Source organism: Cydia pomonella, chromosome 8, assembly GCF_033807575.1.
Source record: "Cydia pomonella isolate Wapato2018A chromosome 8, ilCydPomo1, whole genome shotgun sequence".
Lineage (NCBI taxonomy): Eukaryota > Metazoa > Arthropoda > Insecta > Lepidoptera > Tortricidae > Cydia > Cydia pomonella.
Window position 1 is genome coordinate 5,366,033 of NC_084710.1, and position 21,799 is coordinate 5,387,831.

Genomic DNA, 21,799 nt, shown 5'->3' on the forward strand with positions numbered 1-21,799 from the left:
CCTTAAGCCAGTTGAGGGTAAAGCCTGACCAGTAATATATGATCACGCGCCATATTGCGGAATTTCATCGGAACTAAATTTTTCATACGAAACTGAACTTTCACCCTATACCTACGTGAGAATAACAGCGCCCTCTTGACAATGGTCATATATTTCTGATCGGGCTTTAGATGAAAATATTACATGATCAAATAATGTACGTTAAAGTCAGGTTGTTCAGTGACAGATCCAGGTTGTTTTGCATTTAGTCGGTTAAGGTGGTTCCATTTCCATACAAAAAGCGTTTTATGAAGTCATTACACACTATTTATTACTACATAAATATGTGCGCATCTATCTACTTTCGACTATTAGTTTGCGCTAAATTGATAGAAAAACTAAACAAAAACGTAACATAGTTTTTCTATCAATTTAGCGCAAACTAATAGTCGAAAGTAGATAGATGCGCACATATTTATGTTATAACTGTTATAAATGTTATAACTACCCGAACAATTATAAATTGTTTGTTTACTTTTATTTAAATACCTAAAGATACAGAGTATAACCTTTATGAATGTTAGGTTTGATTATAAATCTCACTCACAAGCCGGAGGGAAAAGGAAATCCTTTGCAACGATTTTGTTGAGGATGCACCAGTTGGTAAGTAATGCGCTGCTGTATACGTCCACACCCAATTACAATAAAACTGCCTTTAGACTACCTAACTATAAGGGCTTATTAGATCCATACGGCCGCCGGACACGGCGAACGATCGGGTTCGATATCTGATCCGTTCGTAAAGCGCCAATTACTCGAAATCAGACCCGATGTCGGGCCTGATAATTGTTTTCCTTTTCACGGAATATCAGCACATCGTTAACAATATTTGAAGTGTAAAAATTACTTTGTCTCTAATTGCCAAAAAATTTCAATTTTGATATTTTTGCATATGAACCATTTTTTTACATTTCAAATATTGTAAACGATATGCTGATATTTGCTGAAACGGAAAAGTACTCTTGCTCGGGCCCAACGTCTGATAAAGTGTGAATGTAATTGGCACTTAAGTGTGGATCTAATAACCGCTATAGAGACCGTGCGTGTTGGAGGACCATCTCCAGAGATACCATCTCGTGCCCTGAATCGAAAAAGAAAACAATTCACGCTTCTAAGCAAGTGCTGCCCCTACACTAAACGCTGGCTCTATTCGCCGTCTACAGTTCATGCACGCTCCCTTTAGTATTTCCAAAACACAACTTGTTAGTAAGAACCAGGAAAACTATACTCATCCACTAGCGTAAGACAATATGATTCTTTCTCACTATGTTTGAAATGAGGCAGTCCTGGTCCAAACTATATGCACAATTTATCGGGCTCACGGATGTACACCCAGCTGCAAAGGGCATGGCCACTTCATAAATTCCATTCAAAAATATATCCATGCAATTTTGCAACTCGCTAGGTATATAGAACCGGATAGTGCTGTCCGTTTTTATGCTAATCGAAATCTGAATTTCTCAAGTATCTGCTATCTTCATGAATCTAGTATTAAGTACATTTAAATTTGCCGCTTTTTTCTACTGACGGAAATGGCTTGACAGACTATTAGGTACACCCAAGAGCACGAGCCAAAGAGTAGTATAATACATAGGACAGCACAGCAAAACACAACATTTCGTTATCTGTGATATCTGTCAACGTCACTTGACGTATTATCTCGTATATCAGTCTGTGGTCACTTGACTTTTGGTTGCATAGTTCAAATAGTTGTTTTGTAGTTGCAATCTACATTTTAATAACGAAACTACCCAAAATCATTCCATTGAATTTGAATGGAAGAAAGGTTGAATTTGTGAAACTTTACTTGGACAAATAACGAGTATAAAACGGTAATTAACGCATTGTTTAAAGGAAATTCTGAAGTAACTTTTAGTCCACCCTCTTTTTTGTTTTGCATACTAAACTTGTTGCAAGTTTATTAATTAAATCCATGCAATTATATCAAAACAAGTCAGTGCATCCAACTGTAAGTTAATTGCCTTTATCTTAAAAATAGTAAACCCTGGTTTCTAAAGTAGGTACTTTTACGTTATTTTCAGATCTGTGACCATGCCTGCACGAAAACAGAAGAAAAATAAGAAAAAGCTAACCGACTTTATTAAAGAGTGCCGAATATCTTCACTTTCCAATGAAAAAGTTGAAGGAACAAAACCTATTCAACCTGATGAACCCTCAGATATGAAAATAACTGAAAGTGAATATCAACAAAAAAAATATCTCAAAATACCCCCAATATTTTTGCATCAACCTGTTGATTTTAAACAACATGTTCACAAATTACTATTAGCTGGTTTGAAATTTTACCAGCCACATAATGGACGAAATTACACCAAAATCAAGTGCGTCTCATTTGAAGACCACAGGCGCTTGATACAATATTTAAAGATCAATGAATTACCTTATCACACATATGGAAATCCAGATCACCGTAAAGTCAAAGTTGTCATCAGAGGCTTGGCTAAAGATACCTGCTTGAATGCACTAAAGGAAGATATTGAGTCTCTTAAAATACCTGTAGTAAGATTGCACAAAATGCATACAAAACAGACAAAAAAAGAGCACCCCCTGCTAGTGTTAGTCATAATTCCAAATGAGGGATGTGAGAAGCTCATGCAAGTTGAGACATTAATGGGCCAGTCAGTAAAAATGGAACGTCCAATTGCAAAGCCAAGACAGTGCCATCGCTGCCAGAAGTGGGGCCACTCTCAGCGCTACTGTCATGGTCAGGTTCGATGCGTCAAGTGTGCGGGGAAACATTTATCTTCAAAATGTAAGAAGGACCCTAATGAGCCTCCAAAATGCGCCAATTGTGAAGGTGAGCACACGGCCAGCTACAGAAAATGTTCTCATTGCCCGGATTCCGAAATGTTCAAGTTGACACAAAAGCTAAAATTGAGAGGTGTTCCGATTGACACTAAGCCCATATTAGTGACTTTATCAAACTATCAAAATGACCTTTACAAGAATACAAACACGTTTCTCCCAATTGGAGATGAGCCTTCCGACTGTGAATTTGAGAACTTTGAAGAAGTAGATTAACATGGTCAATCCTTTAAAGGTTAATCAGTATTATTATGTTTAACTTTCATGAGTAGTATTTTCTTTTTTGTATGTTCCCTGATTTACTTACTGCTGTAGTTATTAAGAATTTTTTTATTGTAATTTGTGAATTTTCTTTCTTTGCAAAAGCAACATTTGTTGATGAGATAAGGCTGTCAGTGGTTACAATAAGTAGTTGTTAGAGTTTATTTTTATTCATAGGTATATTTAGGTTTAAAATACTATGTTGGTTCATGTTTTTTTCTCAAAAGAAAATCAGCACTGCTGTGATCAATCAGTGAGATTTAAGTTTCTATTATTAGTGAAGTTTATGATCTGTTGCCACAAAAAAGATCTTTATCCATTATTAGAGTATGAAAACTCTCATTTTGTTTACAGTAAATAAAACTAAAAAATAAATATAATTAGGTGTTTTTATTTTCATTTGTCTTCTTTTGTTTTTGATATATTATAGAAAAAAAATGCATTTACATTGTGGATCGATAACCCTTTGAACGCCAAATCCGTTACATCTATAACGCACAATTGTAAATCTTATTGGAATTATGACGGAAAATATTAAACTTTAGCAATGCGTTCTTCTGGCGGTCAAAGTTTTAACGTATTTTTCAATTATCTTTGGAATACATTTTAAACATAAAGTAATAAATTAAAAATCATTAACATTAACCATAAAATCTAAACTTATAACAAATATTTACAGATCATTAGGTATTTATTGTAGGAACTAAAGCTAACATCTTAAATTAGGAGGTTATATACTCTTAATAGCAGGTTTTAAACTGCTTATGATCAAGTCATTGTTGGCCTCCATATTGGTGAGAGGGGTGACCGAAACCTGTAACAAATAAAACACAAATATTAATATTTTATTTTTATTGGAGTAGTATGACATGGCCGTCATATGTTCGAAATTATAAACACTATGACAAAAAGTAGTTACAGCATTCAATATTCGAACGCCTTGTGTTCATTTTTTTTCGTCCATCTGGACAGGCTAAAGCTCGTAAGCCATACTGCCTTGTCATGAGTAGGATTTTTTATTTTCAGTAAATTCAATCCGGTAAACGTCTTCAGTAAGCTTTGTGTTTACATGCTTGGAAAGCAACGGTAAACCTACAGGCCGCAACCAAAAGTGATATAAATAAATGTGCCACTATGTAACTTGTCAAGTTCCATCCAAAGACGTCATTCGCATCTACACAATTACATGTTAGGCTAGTCACTAGCCCAATTAGTTTAAGTCGAATCGGCATATTAAAATTTATAGTTGTTTTTAAGACCATCGTACATATTCTAACCAGTGTATCTTGATCTCAACATTCGTAACAAATGTACATAATATATACCTAAAGATGCCACACAACGCTAGTTTTAAAAATCTTTGCACTATTCGTAATAGTAATTCCAGCCCTGGTACTACCCTCTTCATTGTCGTATTATACATTGTTATATATGTTTACTGTATTGTATATGTTGAATGGCCGTGTTTGTTTAGGGCAAGTAATTCGTCCTGAGGTCAGGTGATTCAGGTCAGAGGGTGGGTGGGTACCTATATCACTTCTAATTCAAGCTTTTTTAGCGACTTTTGGACTATTGACTATACCTATACCAAATTATGTTATGTGTCCGAATAAATATTGACGTTATACAATATGTTAACGGCACCAATCATGGGACATTTAAGAGCCCTTAATCCTTGGAGCGTTCTCCGATTTCACGAAATAACGCTCGATAGATGGCGTTGGCGCTCGGTACGCGAGCGCCGGCAACGCGACGTGCGTTTCAATGCAGACTAGAATAATCTTGATAGTTTTCAATATAATTTCAAGCAACATTAATTTTAGTGTCATATGATATCATATGGGCACTCTTTATTTTATTGTATATGCACAGTAGTTTTTTTTTATTTATGTACACTACTACTAAGTGTACAGACTACAGAGTGTACTATAACCCTTGCTCTTTATTCTGTCTCTTTCACACCAATGGAAAATGAAGAAGTTACTAAATGACTGCAGGTATAAATAAAGTATATTAGTGCGATAGAGAGACAGATAGTGTTTCGTTGTCGTATCGTAAACGATTGGCATGTTGGCCACACACTTGCTTAGTGCCTAGCCAAAATACCAATCGTTTGCGTATATTAGTGCGATAGAGAGAGAGTAGTGTTTCGTTGTCGTATCGTAAACGATTGGCATGTTGGCTACGCACCCATGATACCTAGCCAAGAAGCCAATCGATTGCGCATATTAGTGCGATAGAGAGACAGATAGTGTTTCCTTGTCGTATCGTAAACGTTTGGCATGTTGGCTACGCACCCATGCTGCCCAGCCAAGATGCCAATCTTTTGTGCATATTAGTACGAGAGAGAGACAGATAGTGTTTCGTTGTCGTATCGATTGGCATGGTGGCTACGCACCCATGCTGCGTAGTCAAGATGCCAATCGTTTGCGCACATTAGTGCTATAGAGTTTCAGTGTTATTTGAAATCACGTTAGGGTTTGTATTAATATTTTTGACCCGAATGAAGTCCATCCAGGTTCTTATGATGGAGTCAGGAGTTGGTCACCAGAACTCCTAATCTACTCATTATAATTCCATCGTGCTTGGGCTCAAAAGATTTGCCCTGACGAACACCATCGATCTAGATGAGGTCCAGGGTCTCATGACGGAGTCAGGAGTTGGTCACCAGAACTCCCCAGAACTCCTAATCTACTCATCATAACTCCATCGAGTTTGGGCTCAATAGATTTACCCTGATGAGCACCATCAATCTAGATGAAGTCCAGGGTCTCATGATGGAGTCAGGAGTAGGTCACTAGAACTCCTAATCTACTCATTATAATTCCATCGTATTCGAGCTCAATAGATTTGCCCTGACGAGTACCATCGATCTAAATGAAGTCCAGGGTCTCATGATGGAGTCAGGAGTTGGTCACCAGAACTCCTAATCTACTCATTATAATTCCATCGTGTTTGGGCTCAAAAGATTTACCCTGACGAGTACCATCGATCTAGATGAAGTCCAGGGTGTCATGATGGAGTCAGGAGTTGGTCACCATAATTCCTAATCTACTCATCATAACTCCATCGTGTTTGGGCTCAATAGATTTGCCCTCACGAGCACCATCAATCTAGATGATGTTCAGGGTCTCATGATGGAGTCAGGAGTTGGTCACTAGAACTCCTAATCTACTCATTATAATTCCATCGTGTTTGGGCTCAAAAGATTTGCCCTGACGAGTACCATCGATCTAGTTGAAGTCCAGGGTCTCATGATGGAGTCAGGAGTTGGTCACCATAATTCCTAATCTACTCATCATAACTCCATCGTGTTTGGGCTCAATAGATTTGCCCTCACGAGCACCATCAATCTAGATGATGTTCAGGGTCTCATGATAGAGTCAGGAGTTGGTCACTAGAACTCCTAATCTACTCATTATAATTCCATCGTGTTTGGGCTCAAAAGATTTGCCCAGACGAGTACCATCGATCTAGATGAAGTCCAGGGTCTCATGATGGAGTCAGGAGTTGGTCACCAGAACTCGTAATATATTTATCATAACTCCATCGTGTTTGGGCTCAATAGATTTACTCCGACAAGCACCATCAAATTACCATTATGATGAATAGATTAGGAGTTCTGGTGACCAACTACTGAGTCCATCATGAGACCCTGGACCCATGAGAGTAGACCCTCGACTTAATCTAGATCGATGGTACTCGTCAGGGCAAATCTTTTAGCCAAAACACGATGGAGTTATGATGAATAGACTAGGAGTTCTGGTGATCAACTCCTGAGTCCATCATGAGACCCTGGACCTGATCTAGATTGATGGTGCTCGTCAGGGCAACTCTATTGAGCCCATACACGATGGAGTTATGATGAGTAGATTAGGAGTTCTGGTGACCAACTCCTGACTCCATCATGAGACCCTGGACCTCATCTAGATCGATGGTGCTCGTCAGGGCAAATCTTTTGAGCCCAAACACGTTGGAATTATAATGAGTAGATTAGGAGTTCTAGTGACCAACTCCTGACTCCATCATGAGACCCTGGACTTTATCTAGATTGATGATGCTCGTCAGGGCAAATCTATTGAGCCCAAACACGATGAGGTTATGATGAGTAGTTTAGGAGTTCTGGTGACCAACTCCTGACTCCATCATGAGACCCTGGACCTCATCTAGATCGATGGTGTTCATCAGGGCAAATCTATTGAGCCCAAACACGATGGAGTTATGATGAGTAGATTAGGAGTTCTGGTGACCAACTCCTAACTCCATCATGAGACCCTGGACCTCATCTAGATCGATGGTGCTCATCAGGGCAAATCTTTTGAGCCCAAACACTTTGGAATTATAATGAGTAGATTAGGAGTTCTAGTGACCAACTCCTGACTCCATCATGAGACCCTGGACTTTATCTAGATTGATGATGCTCGTCAGGGCAAATCTATTGAGCCCGAACACGATGAGGTTATGATGAGTAGATTAGGAGTTCTGGTGACCAACTCCTGCCTCCATCATGAGACCCTGGACCTCATCTAGATCGATGGTGCTCATCAGGGCAAATCTTTTGAGCCCAAACACTTTGGAATTATAATGAGTAGATTAGGAGTTCTAGTGACCAACTCCTGACTCCATCATGAGACCCTGGACTTTATCTAGATTGATGATGCTCGTCAGGGCAAATCTATTGAGCCCAAACACGATGAGGTTATGATGAGTAGAGTAGGAGTTCTGGTGACCAACTCCTGACTCCATCATGAGACCCTGGACCTCATCTAGATCGATGGTGCTCATCAGGGCAAATCTTTTGAGCCCAAACACGTTGGAATTATAATGTGTAGATTAGGAGTTCTAGTGACCAACTCCTGACTCCATCATGAGTCCCTGGACTTTATCTAGATTGATGATGCTCGTCAGGGCAAATCTATTGAGCCCGAACACGATGAGGTTATGATGAGTAGTTTAGGAGTTCTGGTGACCAACTCCTGACTCCATCATGAGACCCTGGGCCTCATCTAGATCGATGGTGTTCATCAGGGCAAATCTATTGAGCCCAAACACGATGGAGTTATGATGAGTAGATTAGGAGTTCTGGTGACCAGCTCCTGACTCCATCATGAGACCCTGGACCTCATCTAGATTGATGGTGCTCGTCAGGGCAACTCTATTGAACCCAAACACGATGGAGTTATGATGAGTAGATTAGGAGTTCTGGTGACCAGCTCCTGACTCCATCATGAGACCCTGGACCTCATCTAGATTGAAGGTGCTCATCAGGGCAACTCTGTTGAGCCCAAACACGATGGAATTATAATGAGTAGATTAGGAGTTCTAGTGACCAAATCCTGACTCCATCATGAGACCCTGGACCTCATCTAGATCGATGGTGTTCGTCAGGGCAAATCTTTTGAGCCCAAACACGATGGGATTATAATTAGTAGATTAGGAGTTCGGGTGACCAACTCCTGACTCCATCATGAGAACTTGGACTTCATCCGGGTCAAAAATAATAATGCAAACCCTAACGTAATTTCAAGTGAAAATGCGTTTTTCAGAAAATCGCAGCCAAATAACACTAGACCTTACTCATAGTGTTGTGTTCCTGCCGGTGAGTAAGGTTGCCAGAGCTCAACGAGGGGCGGGAGGGGGTTAGGGTCGGCAACGCGCATGTAACTCCTCTGGAGTTGCAGGCGTACATATGCGGGCCGTATGCTTGTTTGCCACCGACTTAGTAAAAAAAAAAAGTAACACTGAAAATCCATCAATAAGCGAGTATATCTATCGTACAATCCATCAATAGGCATACTGTAAAAAATGAACTTTTATTAAGATTTTCTAATCGCAGTATATAGCACTTCTCGGAACTCCGTAGCTGATTACGATCGCAACGAATGCCTGACAATCGAGCACAGGTCCGTCCTCTAAGCGCGCTCCGCGCGGACTGAGAGCGGGGCGTCGCTGCTGCGTGATTTATACGTGTTTTAAAAAAATATAAATTTACGGCAATATAGGTCCCATAGTTACGATTTTTTTTTTATAGGTTAACATAAAGTTACAGTTTGCTATAATATTATTTTTAAAGCAAAATATGCGTACAATTTGCGGAAATAAAATATAATAAAACCCTGTTTTCGCCAAAAAAATGAAGAAAACTCGGAAGGTATTTTATCAGTTTTTTCAAATGAATCTTCGATTGTTAATCATTCCAGCCCCTCGTACGAGATATGTTGAATCAAATTGTAGTCATTCATGTACCAAATGATACTTGTTTATAGCAAAATTGAGAACCGAAACGCCACATCTCACTGCAAAATTTGGAAAAGACTCCCAAAAAACCTCATTAAAAAAGAGGTTTAAAAGAGAAAATGAAAATTTGAACTGTTGGAGCCGCTAGTTTAGGAAACGATTATTTAAGTACGTTATCAGTTTTTGAATAAATACTAATAGTTACGTCGTAATCTTGAATGAAAAAGGAAGCATTTTACAAAATACGCTCGTCTGTAGGAATAAGGACTCTTAAGAGAAAATTTGGAGTATTTTTGATATTTCGCCGACATCTGTAGAATTTCTACCGCTTTATGTCCAATTCGTCCTTTATGTTTTCTATGTATTTAGTGAAAGCTACTGCAATTGGTTTCAATATTATTAACCAATTAAAACTATGGTTTTTTGCTCCTATCAAGGGATGTATGGCGCCATTAATTTTCAAACTAACAAATATCAATGAAAAATTAAACTTAAGCAGCTTTTTGGCTCTTGTTTACATTATGATAAAATGTTGCCAGCGACTAAAAACTGATGGTAAATACTTGTTTTACAGGGTTTGTCTATACCATCCCATTACTGGTGCCTGTTCCATGATAGGGGTGTTTACTATATTCATTTGTAATTCAACCGTCAAAATAGTTTAGTCACCGATCGAAAATATTGCTAAATAAATGTGTCAGGCGTTTCAAACTTTGTTATCGTTTATTTTATGCGTTGTTTGTTTCGTGAACGAATAAATAAAACCACTGCCAAAAATAGTCGCCATAATAAGTCCAGCAATATGTGTTTTTATAATTCATTATAATAAAATAATTCATGATAGACAAGGGGTACTTATGTAATAATATGTTTGGATGCACTTTCGTTTGGAGATACGTAAATCATTTTACAGTGCATCTGGTGCCAATTTACCGCACTAGTGCGATAATTCGCATGTATATGTACATGTTCTGTATAACGTAGTACGATACATGTGCGAATATGTAATTCGCAACTCTTGTCGATTTAAAACACTCCCTTCAGTCATTTATCGCCACTCGTTGCGAATTTCCTATTTTTCTCACTTGTACCGTAATGTACTTTTAGATTTTCCTACACACTCAGGGTGCTACTTTAAGGGGGTCCCCAACGCCAATGACCTTCGATCTGAATCCCTTAGTTTTCTAATGTGTTTTGTGGCTTATCACATAGTGTCACATAATTACTTCAAAGTTCACTGTCTTCGAGATATTTGGCATCATAGTTGAATAATTGTAGGCCAAAAAACTGGTATACTGGCCATAACTTTTGTGTTAATTAGTTTAAAATTAAAATCTCTGACCAGTTATTAGAGACGTCGAAGACGAACCCACATGTATTGATTTCGTACATCTAAAATCCGTAACAACAATCGAGTAACGAAAAAAGTGTTTTTTAGACAATGTTTAAAAAAAGTGTTCATTTCTTTCAAAATCCGGCAGACCCGAATGGAGATAAAAGATTAAAGAACCGATAGCCGTTTGTCTTATAATTCTATCTATAGTGCAAATGTAGGAGTAACGACTCAAAACTTGTCCAAAATCGATGTAAACCGTGACATCGGGCTCTGTAAACGCTTTATAACCTCTAGGGGAGCTAGCAAATTTTATTTGTTACAATAAACATTCAAAATCGAATGTAAATGGGAGACTATTTATAGATCTATGGGCGGCCAGAGGTAGTGATGTCCGTATAGTCTGTGGTCCACACAGTTTCGTAAACCTTATTGCAAGATAAAGTCAATGAAGTAAGTAACAGTGAAGTATACAGCTGTAAGTACCTCAAGTTTAATACTGGTGACCGGCAGCTCGGCGTCCAGCTCTCCCAGCACCCTGTCTAGCGTGTCGACCAGCCTGTCGGCGTCCTTGATGGTGAACACCATGGGCGGCTTGAACTTTAGCACGTTGGCGTCAGGCCCGTCACGGCTGATGAGGATTTTTTCTTCTCGCATTCTGTAAATGGGTATGTACTCGTATTTTAGAACATTTTTGTTTTAAGTTTTTAACCGGTACGATATTAAAAATAGTACTTTCAACTGCCTTAAAATTTTCGAAGGATTCTAAGATATATAAGTTTTTAATTCGTTGGGTTTTTTCGTATCGATATTTAATGAAGTTGAACTACCTATGAATACCACAAAATAACAGGTTCTGGTAGATGCGCGTCGCGTCATCAAGGATAAAATTACTTTTATTTTATTTCAAAAAAACTAGTGGTATAAGTGTACTTTCGCCAAATTGCAGACAGTTAGTTGGCGACTAATGCTTTCTCAAATTATTTACCTAATACTAATTAATTTCAAGAAAAAATGCCAGCCCATCTGGCTTTCGATCGCGGAGGTTATTGCTATTACAGACCAAGGAAAGGTTCAAAAGCGTACTCCCATCTTTAAACCGGCAACGCACTTACAACCCCTCTGTTGTTGCGGTAACGATAATCGCTAACCATCAGCGGACCCGTCTGCTCGTTTGCCTCTTATACACAAAAAAGGTATATTTACCTGTTAACAATATGTTTTGCTTCCGCCGTGGCCGGTGTTCTTGCGTCCCTGTCCGTCACCAGCTCAACGCCCACAAACAGGCCTCTCCCTCGCACGTCTCCAACTAATCTATGTTTCAGCTTAAGGTCTGCGCAGCGCTCCAGCAAGTGGTTGCCGACCCTGTCGGCGCGCTCCATTAGATGTTCGTCTTCGATGACGTCTAGCACGGCGTTCGCTATGGCGCATGATACAGGGTTGCCTCCGTACTGGAATTAAAAGGTAATATTTATTTAAACAATAACGTAATGCTGATGAAGCTCTTTCTACCTTTATTGTAGATACTATCGTCAAACTCATTGTGAATTTAACCTTTTGAATGCCATTTATCACGCTAACCTACTTTGGTAAAAGGTTTATTTTTAACATTTTATATAAGCGCTCTTGGCGCAATGTGCACGAGAACTTACGGCACCTTTTTTAGGGTTGATCTTGAGGTTTAATGACAAATTAGCAGGATTATCTTTGCGATAACTGTCGCAAGGGTTTTTTACAATCTCGAGTTAAATAATATTTCAGAATACCCAGGTATTGCAATAGAAGTAGCAACGTTTCACAACTATACAAAGCCACCATCAGATAGTTATATAGGGACCGTGCGCGTTGGAGGGTCTGCCATCTTGTGGCCTGAGTCGGAACCATAAACATCTACATTTACACGTCACGTGTTTTCTTGTGCATAGTAGGTTCTGCCATCTTGTAGGCTACATCGGAACAATAAACAGCGCCAAAAATCTGACGGGTCCTTGCTGCCTCCTACAGTTCATGCACGCTCCCTATCAGAGAGGCCAAAGTGCTAAAAATATCTCAATAAGCACATTAACGTCTTACGGGGCCCATTAACAGTCCGCCGGACGGTATCGGCCTGTCAGTTGTTCGGAACTGTCAACTTTTTGTTCTAACTGACAAGCCGATACCGTCCAGCGGACTGTTAATCAGTGGGCCCCTTTAAGACTATGTACAGATATTAGTGAACACCTTGGCCGCTCCAATATATCTGATAGCGACTGTGCCTACCACAAAATTAACATTTGACAATCACAACCTACCGTATTGAAATACTCCACGCCCGTATCCGCAAAGCTCTTCGCAATCTCCGGCGTGGTAACCACCGCGGCCACTGGGTGCCCGTTGCCCATCGGTTTCCCCATGGTCACGATATCGGGCATCACGTCCTGGGTCTCGAAGGCCCACATGTGGGTGCCGACGCGGCCGAACCCGACTTGCACCTCGTCGGCGATGCATACGCCGCCCGCTTGCCGTACGTGCCTGGGAAAAGGAATAGGTACTTGAATAAGATTGAGACGTGATTTCGCTATGCCACATAACTGAACGTTTGAAATTCTTTATTGCAACGGCATTAGGTTTAAGGTTTTTGTTCTTAAGCGCCGAGTTTTAGCTTATGTTTGCTCGATTTTGGGTTCCTTTAGTAAGCGTTGGCAAAAAGTGGAGACAACACTAGAAAAAAATGCTTTGAATTGAGGCCATTGATTATATTTCGTCACTTCATTTTTCAGATATAATTTTATATTAACCATGTAGTTTCCCTATTGTACAGATAGCATCGCACAATAAGTATTCTATTCCGAATCAGTTGCAATCGGTGCCGAGCTTTATTAAAAAACATGATAACCAATGTTCATAACGATTCACGTCATGATGCTTACCGATTAGATACCTAATGTTTCTTATATACGTATTACTTATTTTTATCGCAAGATGCTACTACAATGTTGACTTTTCCAAAACTAAGTCTATTGACTCCGGAGTTATTGCCATTGCGTAGATATGTTTGAAGCTTAAGGTACTTAGTGTAGATCCTATTATTTACTACAATAGTATTTAATTTGTCTGATAATAAACGCAAAAGGTTAATGATTAGAATGTGATTTTATTTACTTTGAACCGCACGTAACTAGTTTATTATTATTACAAACTTATTTACGCAATCGTAATACAGATAACGTCTGATAATGTTGCATATGTACTTTATCAGCGTGTTCAGCATGTGATGAGCACGTGAATGCACTATACAAAGTATACGAGTACAGAGTGGGCCATGCGACTGGGTCAGTATTATTTATTTATTTTAACTTTATTGCACAAATAAAGAAAAATGTACAAATGGCGAACTTAATGCCAAAAGGCATTCTCTATCAGTATATCATTGGGTCAAACAGACCCAAATGGATTAATATACCTGCTTCGTTTTTAGGGTTCCGTACCAGGAAGGAACCCTTATGGCGCGACCTTGTCTGTCTGTCACGTTGTTATGGCTCCTCTACACGATGACCCAGCGTAGGCCAGTCTAAGGGACGCAGCTATGTGGTGGAATGAGATAGCAATATCACTTGCTCCTTCTAACGCATAAATGCGTCCCTTGGACTGGCCTACGCTGGGCCATCGTGTAGAGGAGCCATTAAATAGGTATCTCGAGAACGACTTATGAAGGATTCCCGCCGATCGGCGTCGTCGCATTACACATTTGTACGGCCACAAGCCGGTCGGCTCCTCGCGGATGCGGATGGCTCCAGATGGAGTCCATCTTGTCTGTCATATATAATGTATCGGACAATGTGAAATGCGATCCGGCACGGCTTGACTCCAGCCGGTCGAAGAGAATCGTACATTACGCTATCGATTTGAAATTTTGAAATAACACTTTCGTTTTGTAAGATTTCGTAGTCACTTAGAATAGTCGTAGGATTAGGTACTCAACTATTTTTGTAGTGTACCTACATGATACTTATTAATTAATAGCCCCCGTTTGGGCTGTTCTGACAGAACGGTAACTACGAAACCCTACACTAGGCATGGCCCGAACATGCTCTTGGCCGATTTATTTTATTATGAGAAAAGGCTCCGCAGAAGTATAGGTGAGTAATTTTTTTTAAGTAGGTAAAGAGATATTATACTTTGTTTCTTAAATAGGTTAGGATTTTTTTTTTTATAATTTTCTTTAATATCGGATCATAGAAAATTAACCAGTTTTGCCTAAGTAGGTACCTTTTGTTTTATTTAGCTTTTCGTATTGGCCCATGCCATTTACTTATATCAGGCCTGTAGTTGTTATGTAGTTCAATAATGAATGGTCCAGTATTATGCCACTAGACATCAGTCTTTGACCTCAAGATAACTGATGCATTACGAAATTACTATTAATTGCAAATGCTGCCTGCTTTAATAAAGGTTCTTAATTTAGAGATTTTTAAATTTTTTGTAATGTTACTTAAGTCAGTTTGATAACTGTTATTTTTAAATGTAATATTTGTGTTCCAAAGTAGATGAAGGCATTGTTGTACTTTCAGCAGTATTTGAAGGTAATTTTAAATAGCTAGGAACACATAAATAAATATCTTGTTTTTCTGGATGTCAATTTTCAAACCTATATTAATGGGTTTCCTCAGAACTTATACCTATGTATGTATACAAAAACCTTTGATATTTAGCAGTTCTGCGAAGGAATAAATCGTTAGGAAACTTGTACTGTGAAGATTAAAGGTCACACACCTTCGATATCATACATCTAGGTACATTGAAGTAGTGTGGGGAATACAAACCGGTTCCTCTTGTCAATCTTAGGCCATAAGAGGGCCTACCACAAACACCGAAATGTTGAAATCTGCTTCTGTACTACGAAATTTCGACGTTCGATGTTTACGGCATGCTATCATTACAGAAGTGGGACTAATACAAGCTGATGGTCTACCGCGAACACTAATAATTCGTAACCTCTACCTATTGCTTATTCGAACAAAAAGGCAAAAAGACGAAGACGCGCTAGGTCCTCGGATAATGAATTAGAAGAAAACACTGCTAGACTTACTCGTAAACCTTCTGCAAGTATCCATGAGGCGGGATAATCTGCCCTCCGCAGCTCTGCAAGCTCTCCGCTATGAACGCGCACACGCCTCCATGTTGTTTCGTAGCTGTGTCACACAGGTTCCTCACATCTTCAGCGTACAGGTGACCCAATTCCTCTTCGGAACACGAGTCTTGAGGGCACGTGTATTTGCCCCTGTATGTGTCGGGTACCGGGGCCTGTTGATATGAAATTCGTGTTAGAAAAATCATAGGTTTCGTGGGCTTCATTTTATTGGATTGTGCTACATTATTTCGGTTTTTCGAATAAGAATGGATAAAAATAACTATAAGGAAAATGTACTCCTTCGTAAGCGTAATCATAAGTTGAATCACTAAACAGTTTTACAGCATTACTTCATAGTTATGTATGGATAGTTAAAATATTATAGATCCTTTAAACGAATTATAGGTGCAATTAAATTGCTAAATCTAAGTAATATAATTAAACTCTTAGGCAGGGCCGAATTTAGGGGAGGGCAACCGGGGTTAAGGCCCCGGGGCCTCCACAAAAGAGGGGACCCCACAATAGAGACTTCGGAAAATTAACCATTTTATTTGGAAAATTTGGGGCCAGGGGGCCTCCACTCCTTTATTGCCCGAGGCCTCCGACCTCTAAATCCGGCATTGTCTGTTGTAGGGTATTAACCTAAATTCAGTTTTCAAACCGAATTCCCTGTTAGAACTATATACTCGTATGTAGGTATGTTGAAAATGTGAACAAAAAGACAATTACACGCGGTTTTAGCAAAGGTACGGTTTTGTACTGGTCCGACTTTGAACAATAGGTATAAATATAAACACCCGGTGCACGGTTTCGAGTTCCGCGCCAAGCCCCCGGCTGTTTACTATGAAGCATCCGTATCGGGCTACGATCAAATACTCGTAAATTTTAAACAGGTATCAATGTAATGTAACGTACGAAACAAAAACCTTGCTTATCGTATCGTATGCTTTCCGGTTTTTTTTCTCTTTCGCAGTTACGTATAAACAGCTATTATTAGGATCGCGTTTCCCCTGTGGACATGTCTATATTAGTTGAGCTATAAAGCTTAATTTTCTAATAGAACCATAGAAAAGGAGTAGTCGTTTTCTATGTTCCTGCGTAATTTTAAACACTAGGAGTGACATTTTTAGTTTAAAATCTGTGAATGAACCCATCCACCCACATCTTTTCTTTATTTTTGACATGAGGATTATTATTGATTTCCTAGACATGTTATAATTTATAGCACAGTTATGTATGATCGTTTACGGTAAACTTTCACGAAACATATGTTCAATAAAAGGACGCTAATCTTACTATTAATATATTTACATTTTAAGGATCCCCATTAGCGGATCGGCATTCGGGAACTGAAGCTATTAAACAAAGTCCATTAAGCCCGTTAACTAATGTATGCAGGATAATAAATCAATTAACTTTTCCTGGTTCTATGGAAACTTTGTTATGGTTAATATATTGTATCGTTAATATTCGGAAACTCTGAATTTGTTAGCTATTTTAACTTTTTTTTTAAGTATGAAACATGGGGTATGAATAAAGGAAAGCATATGAGGCAAAAGTTAGATGCTCCGTTTTCTTACTAAAATGCTTCGCGTTGAAGAATGACCACAATCGGAATAAAATAAAACTGAGCGTGTAACCTAACGCCTATATGCATAAAATGTTACCGCGCTGAGCATTTTTTGCAACAACTACATTTGAAAAGCCAGCCAGTTATACTTCACTTTATAATTTAAGATAACCCTCCTTCCATCTTCTAAAGTATTTGTTTCTAGTTTTCTTATAAGCAACTAAGGAATGAAACGCTTTTCTAACAAACTTACCTTTTAATTTGATTAAGAATTTATTCTTGATCTTATTGTGAGATTTCACCAGCAGGTGAGATTTTGGTAATTAAAAAATAATTGAATGAATTTTAAAATATAGTTACTGTATATGCTCAATGCGGTGGGTAGGGTAGGCTAACTCACCACGTGAACCCAATCCGGTTTCTCGGGCCCACCGGGAAGGTTCAGTTTGTAGGGCGATACATCAATCATAGACGTGAGGTGCCCATGATAAGCACTGCAACAAACAGGCGCTAGTAGCACCCTAACAACACTTCGAGACGCTCGAAGTTACCACAAATACATTCACGCGACTTTCACACGGCTTGTTGGCTTTCAATTAGGTTTAAAGGGTATTTAGGAATGTTAAACACTAGCGGTTATATTAGCTCTAAACTTTTAACATAGAAAAATTTGCTAAACATATAGATTGGTACAAAAAGTACACCTTAAAATTCTGGGGTAATACAATGTTTGGGCAAAAACATCAGATCTATTAATTTAGTTTTTGAAAGGAGTTCCATTACTTATACAAATTTCAATAGCAAATATAAAAGATTTGTTACACTACGTTAAGAATCACTAAAGCAGACGTCAGAGTGCTCGTCACTGTTCTAGTGCCTCTTATCTTTAAACTAAAGTTCTTGTTAATAAAGGTGACTGCAGGGTGTCATTAATTGGCTATTAGCATATCGAGCACTGGGACGTTTACTTTAGGTTGTGTCACAACATTTAAGTCGAATTAGATGTGTAAATAAACAAGATACTTAATAATGATAGAATTCAGTATATCAAATGTGTACTAATATTTTTAAAATTTAAATAGGTACATATTCATTATCCTATAGAGACATTCGTAAATACCTAACTATTATAAAATTTAATACCAACTCATAAATTCAAAAGTAAGCCAGCAAACATCATTCATTTCTTTCATGCATGTGACAAGAGACCCCCAAACTTCAAAACCATTCACACATAAAGATACTTACTGGTCAAGTGTGATCACGTCTTTTTTGTTGGTGTGCACTCTTGCAAGCCGCAAGGCGAGGTCATTAGCCTCAGAGCCTGAGTTGACGAAGAAGCAGACCGAGAGGGGCTCGGGCAGAGTCTTCACGATGCGTTCAGCCAGGATTACGAGCTCGTCATGGAGGTAGCGATTGTTGGTGGAGATGAGGGACATCTGATTCCTGCCGGCTTCCACCACGTGGGGATGGCAATGTCCGACTAAACAAAGAAATACAGTACTTAAATATCTCACCCTTTTGAAACCTTATGATAAGATCGAGGAAAACAACAAAACGATAAATGACAGTAACAATCCAAATGAATGATAATGACAAAGTTAACCTTGGAAAACTATGCTCGATGTTTGAGTCCAATAATTTGTTATGAGATGATGGCGTGTATTTCTTGCCACAAATAATGTAGCACTGTTTTGGCCAAATACATCAGATTTTTTTGTGTTGGCACTGTCCACTGAATTCTAATCTTGCTATCGTAAAAACAAAATTATAAAATATCTTAACATCGACTTTATTGTCAGTGTATTAAAGTCTGTGTCAAATGTAGCATTACGAATATCAGCAAACTGACTTTTAGATATTTTACAAATACTTGTTCGAAACAAAAGAATTGCCTGTAAAATAAAATTCTTATTTTCAACTGACAAGAACATGAAAGGTGTTTTTCTTCACTTACGCCTTAAAAGATCCAGGTCCGTCTCGATATTCTTTTACGAGGAATAAGAAATACAAAATACGGGAAGTTCTTGGTGCTATCTACTAAATAATTCAAGTAACTACAGTAAAACTTTATTAAAATGTATTTGTCTAAGTAAATTGAAAATATATCGAATTGCAAACAATGGCCGCTCTATTCCCAGTTGAAATGATTTCGTAGTCTATTATTATATTCAGATGTTGAAATAAAAGTATTGTAAAGTTTTATAGTCTTGTTCAGTGGTGGGCAAAGTACGGCCCGCGGGCCAGCTCCGGCCCGCGCAAGGCTTTCATCCGGCCCGCCGCCGGTCCTTCGAAATAATTAGTATATAGCTCGAGAGATAACGGTTTCAAATCAAAATGTATTTATACTGCAGTTCCGGCCCTCCTCGGATTTTTTTAAATTTTCTGGCCCCCAATGAAAAAAGTTTGCCCACCACTGGTCTTGCTATATGAATATGACATATATAAGTGTTAATAAAAACCTTTGTAAATAGGCCGATAAAAAATTTGTTATCTCTGTAGGTATTAAAGATAATACGGGAATTTATCAAATAGATATCGTTGCTGGTCCCTTGAAATTCTATTTGCCTATTATATGTTCCACAAATATTTGTTCCACAAATTCAATAGCAACACGTACCATGTGCAACGTTATTGATGCAGTCGAGATATCTCTCGCCTTGCTCATCGTACATGAACTGAGCAATGCCTCGCACTATCTTCAGGGGAGATGAACGGAAAAACAGCTGACAGGCGGCTCTGCAAAGAAATTCATTGTTAGGGAGTGTATTTATACTTTTTAGTGACAAATCTTGACATGCACACCATAATTATTCAATAAAATTGATCTTCGTCTCTCTCACAATTACAAACATCTAGTTGAATTTACTTAGATAACTATTTTCGTTAAATTGTATATTACTCACTACATTTACAGCTTTTAAGACTAGCATTATGAGTAGGTACTTACTAAATTGAAAATATTAAAAATTCAGCCATAGTTTAATATCAAGGCATTACTTTAGGCTACTAAGCAACCAATTAAAAGAGACATAACATACACGTATACACTCAAAAACTTGGGCGAAATTGCAAGGTGGCCAGGAACATTTGAATAAAATGGTCAAACAGTTCCACAGACAGGTAATAAAAATTTAATTATATTATAAAAATTTCCTTTCCCGCCCTTACTCAATAATTGCTAAGTATAAGATATAATCAACTTACCCAATGTGTTTTTCACGGAGTTTGATGGTCTCAGATTTTGGCATCGACTGGAGGTAAGCCATTTTATTAGTTGACTAGATTAAAAATTATTCTGCAAAAAACAAAAGATGTCTTATTTTTCCCGGTTGCTGACTCAATAATGGGCTAATAGCTATCTTTATAGACTTAAGTCGTGACTTTGTGGTTAAATTTCCACTATATGTCAATGCTTATCGTGGACATAAACAATATATGTGAGTGCTAATTACTTAGTCAGAGCATGAATGTTGATGAATGAATATAGGTAAGGATAATGTAAATGGCAAATATTTGCGTTAAACAAAAGAAAACAGAAGATCTCTCCTTTGGTAGTCTGAGCAAAAGATTTCTTTGTCATTAGGTAGGCTTTATATTATTTAGATAACTAGGTATCTTTTAGTTTGTGTTCAGAATTTCGGCTCAATACAAAATGTTATCCAGTTCTATTGAAAAACACGAATCGTTTTCAAAAATCAGGTATAAATTTTGCAACGCCGTCGGACTGTTACGTTATAGGTACTCGTCGCTTTTAAAAATTGAAATATTGAAAACGTCCAGTTACAGGGAAACCTCTGTGGCTGACAGGCGAAAATGAGTGCATCCAAATTGGAAGTACATCTTACTTCAACAAAAATAGCGCACAAAATAATAACGAATAAAGCGATTAAATTTTTTTCCAATAATGACTAAATATAATAAAGTAGGTACGGGAGGTTGAAGTTATAGAGGACTGTACTAAGGTTGGTGTGGCATGTGTTGAAGCCAAAAATATTGATAGGCAATGTTCCTAAAAATAAAAAAAAAAGCCTCGCTGATATAAATAGGTAGTTGAAACACCAAAGGCTAAATATAGGACAATAGTTTATTGACACGAGCCTGAGCAAAAAATATTGACCCGAACTGTAATCAATAAAAAAAATATCTTACCGAAACGAATATATAAATAATGCAATACTGAAAGGTTTGAAGAGCTAATTATACTAAGGTTGACGTGGATTGGCGCGAGGCCGAGCCTGGAATGCTGGTTGGGAAACGATGGGCCTGGTTATATACGCGAGGCGGCGCGGCGCGCACACCCATGTCGCGGCCAATGAAAACAAAAGCACCTCGTTATCATTAGCTGATAAGCACCACGCGGTCGGAATGATGCTGCCACCGGACGGACGCATGGTCGTTAAGGGCAGGCTCTATCTAGCGA

General features: G+C 38.4%; 2 protein-coding genes across 2 annotated transcripts; one reads left to right on the forward strand and one right to left on the reverse strand.

Annotated features, from left to right (window-relative positions):
- The first annotated feature begins 1,692 nt into the window (after positions 1–1,692).
- LOC133520421 (uncharacterized) lies at positions 1,693–3,506 on the forward strand. The gene is made up of 2 exons (XM_061854813.1): positions 1,693–1,871; positions 2,082–3,506. The coding sequence occupies exon 2, from the start codon at positions 2,092–2,094 to the stop codon at positions 3,079–3,081; it is 990 nt and encodes a 329-aa protein (XP_061710797.1). The 5' UTR covers positions 1,693–1,871; positions 2,082–2,091; the 3' UTR covers positions 3,082–3,506.
- LOC133520420 (alanine--glyoxylate aminotransferase 2-like) lies at positions 3,498–21,676 on the reverse strand. Its single transcript, XM_061854812.1, has 10 exons — positions 21,529–21,676; positions 20,584–20,674; positions 19,997–20,115; positions 18,625–18,859; positions 17,777–17,870; positions 15,765–15,979; positions 12,988–13,207; positions 11,903–12,147; positions 11,183–11,354; positions 3,498–3,940 (listed from the first exon to the last, which is right to left on the reverse strand). Exons 2-10 carry the CDS (start codon positions 20,643–20,645, stop codon positions 3,857–3,859), a joined length of 1,446 nt encoding a protein of 481 aa, XP_061710796.1. The 5' UTR covers positions 20,646–20,674; positions 21,529–21,676; the 3' UTR covers positions 3,498–3,856.
- Between the last annotated feature and the right edge of the window lie 123 nt (positions 21,677–21,799).